Source organism: Myotis brandtii, unplaced genomic scaffold, assembly GCF_000412655.1.
Source record: "Myotis brandtii unplaced genomic scaffold, ASM41265v1 scaffold1424, whole genome shotgun sequence".
In the NCBI taxonomy this organism is placed as follows: Eukaryota; Metazoa; Chordata; class Mammalia; order Chiroptera; family Vespertilionidae; genus Myotis; species Myotis brandtii.
Window position 1 is genome coordinate 820,248 of NW_005355089.1, and position 3,436 is coordinate 823,683.

The 3,436-nt window shown below is 49.2% G+C and overlaps 1 protein-coding gene across 1 annotated transcript in view; it reads right to left on the reverse strand.

The window, feature by feature from the left end:
* Positions 1 to 870: 870 nt before the first annotated feature.
* Positions 871 to 3,436, reverse strand: part of ITIH6 (inter-alpha-trypsin inhibitor heavy chain family, member 6) — a 29,218-nt gene continuing 26,652 nt past the window's right edge. Inside the window, exons 11-13 of the mRNA XM_005860890.1 lie at positions 3,275 to 3,388; positions 1,987 to 2,364; positions 871 to 1,082 (exon numbers count right to left, since the gene is read on the reverse strand). Coding sequence (XP_005860952.1) covers positions 871 to 1,082; positions 1,987 to 2,364; positions 3,275 to 3,388 — 704 coding nt within the window. The remainder of the gene's footprint in view (positions 1,083 to 1,986; positions 2,365 to 3,274; positions 3,389 to 3,436) is intronic.

Below are 3,436 nucleotides of genomic sequence, written 5' to 3' on the forward strand. Positions count from 1 at the left end.
TCTCTACCACAGTTTCTCCATCTGTGTCTGTGTTTTTGTTGGTGTCCTTGTGTGTGATCCTGTGTCTTTAGTTGTATGTATGTGTGCGTGTGTCTACTGCTGTGTCATTGGTTCCTTTTTGTTCATTCATTCATCCATTCATTCAGCAAATATTTACTAAGTACCTATTATGTGCCAAGCACTGAGGATACATAGATGATTCAGAAAAGGTCCTTGCCCTCAAAGAGCTCACAGTCTAAGTCAGGGATCCAGACAAGTAAACTGATAATTACTACATAGTATGATAAATGCTATGAGCTTGGATGGGATGGGGTGAGCTTTAGGAACATAGACGGGAACTGAATTCAATCCAGAGAGGGGCTAGGGAAGGCCTTCTAGAGAAGATGACAACTAAGACTTGAAGGATGTGTAAAATCCACCTACATGAAGACAAGGAACAGGGTCTCATGCAGAAGCAAAAACATATGCAAAGCCCCAGTGGTGGGAGAGAACATGGTTTGTTAAGGGAACCCCAAGAGCCTTAAATACACCATGGGAGCCAGAGAAGGTTGTGAGGAGGGCCAACTGCTCTGTCAGTTTTTTGTTTCAAGAAAGTCATCTCTAAAGCTGGTGTGGAGTATGGATTGAAGAGAGTGGACACTGGAGACAGGAAGAACTGTGAGGAGGCAAGAGTCCCTAAGTCTCTAGGTCCATAGATACGCATGTCTGTGTGTGTTTGTATGTCTTTGTATATGTGTCACTTAGTGCATGTGTATGTGTGCTTCCCTGTGTGTGTCTTCATGCTCCTAGGTCTTTGTTTCTGGCTCACCCCTTGCCCTGGCCTCTGAGTCTCCCAAATTCAGGTCTCCTGGTTCTGGGGTTCAGGGGCCATCACAGGACATAGGCAAGGTAGGGGCGGCCCAGCAGCTGTTGTACATGAGAGCGGTTCACTAGCCAGCAGGAAGACCAGCGGGGCAGCAGCCTTGGTGAGTCCTTTAGCAGCTTCTTGCCTAGAACCACAGGCACATCTGGGCCTTGTTGCCTCCGCAGGAATGGCCCCGTAGACCCTGCCACCAGTTGGATGTCTGCGTGCTGGAACTGCCCTGAGGGAGGAAGGTGCAGAACCAGTCAGGGCACTGGCCTGAGTCCCCACCGAGAACTCTGAGAAGATCCTAATGTAGGAAATCTAAAGGAAAAGAGGAAGGGATGAGGGGAAGCAAAGGCCTGGAGGAGGGAAGAGGCTGGGCGTTGTGGGAAATGAGCAGCCAAATGGGACAGGAGTATATTATGGAAGGAGTGTATCAAGGCAGCAGAAGAGGAATAGTCAGGTGTGGAGGCAGAGAGGGCAGATTGGAGGGAAGGACAGGAGAGGAGTGGAGAGGCCCAGAGGAAGTAAGAATATATGTCCAACCCAGCATCACTGCCCAAACTCTTTGGTGTGGGCCTCTGCTCAGGTTCTGCCAATGTCTTCTGACCTACAGTCTGACTTCCTGCAGTCCCCCTTCACAGAAATCCCAGAAGGATCTTTGTTACCCTCATATCTGACTATATCTTTCTCCTGCTTATAACTTTTTATAGTTCCCCACTGTCTTCAGGATAAATCCAAACTCCTCATCCGGGCATTCTGCTCTGACCACTCAGGCTCCATTTCTTCTAACCTCCATTCCTTTCCTCTACCACTTTGGTCAGCCTTTTGGACTATGGGTCTCTCTCCTCCAGGGGATTTTTCTTTGGCTCTAAGGCTGGGCAAGGTGCTCCACTCTGGGTTCCTCCATTGCCTTGGTCTGCTTTATATCAGTACTGATAGGTCCTGAGATCACTATCCAGGTCTGGGTCTGTATTCTCCCCAGGCCAGGAGCTCCCCAAGGGTAGACCTTGGCTCTGTTTTTCTTGGTAGTTGAGGGGCGGGTAGGGCAGGGTCCTGGGTGCTCACTGGCCTTTCACCTTGGCAGAGTCTCTCTTGGGACTGGTGCTCCCCGGCCCTTCTCAGCCTCAGCAAACACTTACCCAGCAGGCCACGGGCCAAGGTGCTAAGGCCTGAGCCATTGACCACATAGAACCCCAGATGGGGTAGTTGCAGGCTGCTGGGGTGCCTGTAGCGGTGCCGGAGGATTAGGAACTCGAGGTGGCGCCCAAGGCGGAGGGTGAGGCGGGCTGCAGCAGCCACGTGGAGCTCCAGCTGGGATCTCCTCAGCAGGGCAGGCTGGTCCCAGGACAGAAGCAAGGTACCCTCGCCTTGCACAGATATGGAGTTGCGAGTGATGTTAATAGTGTAGGCCCGGGGTTTGTCTGTGGTGACTGTGATGATCTGAAAGTAGGTACGGATCTGGTTCCTGTGGCCTGGCCTTGGTGGTGCCCCAAGCAGCTGTCCATGCACATGCAGCCCTGGAGAGAGAAGAGTCCGTGCCTGGAGCGTGGTCTTTCACATAGTCATTTATTTGGTCACCCACAGCTCAGACAGGGCCCAGGGCCCTGATTTGTGGTTAGAGAGCTAGCTCCTGGGGAAAGTGCTTCTACCACAGCCCTTCCAGCTGCTCCTTCCTGTGCAATGTATGGGCATAATTGTAGCTTGTGCATGTTCACCCCAGTGGGGCTGTTTGCATGCATGTGTTTGCTTCTGAGTGTGTAAATTTATGTCTGATTATGTTTACATGGGTATCTCTGGACCTACCAGTACATCTGTACATATTTGGGGAAGGTGCTATGTTAGATTGTCTATTTTTTGTTGTTGTGTGTTTATGTGTGTCTCTGGATATGTTAGTGCTATATGCCTTGGTGAATAGTTTATGTTGTGTGTGCCTGGTTGTGTGTTGGTACTGATGTGTATCTGGGTGTGTCATGGTGAGTATTTGTGTGCATTGGTGTGTTTTGTATGTCTAGAGTAGCAGAGTATGTGTGTCTGTGAGTGTTGAATTCCTGAGTATTGGGATGAATCTGGGGTATCAGTGTATGTATGTCTGAGTGTGCTGATGTTTGTGTCATTGTGTATATCTGAGCATGTATTGTATGTCAATATGGATCTGGGTACATAGTTGTATGTTACTGTGTGTGGGTATGGAGGATGTCAAAATATGTGTCTGGGTTTATATTTGTGTGAGTTTACTGTGTGCCCTAGTGTGTGTATATACATATATGTGAGTGTGTTGATGTTAGAGTACATTTATGTGTGTTTTCATGTGTCTGGGTTTTACTTGTGCTGTGTGTTTGTGAGGATTAGTCCACAGATATCTGGGGGTGTTGACATGAGTATATCTGACTATGGTGTTATATGGAGTAGAGTCCTTGGGGCTCTCACCTGCCTTTGGGTCATCTATGAGCTGTAGCAGGTCCCCTGGGCGCCCATCCAGTGTGAAGCATATTCTCTCTTCTGAGCGTGGGATGTGGACCACAAAGTGGGGGTCACCATCCACTGCAAGGCAGGCGACAACATTCTGAGATTATGGCCTTAGAAGTAATA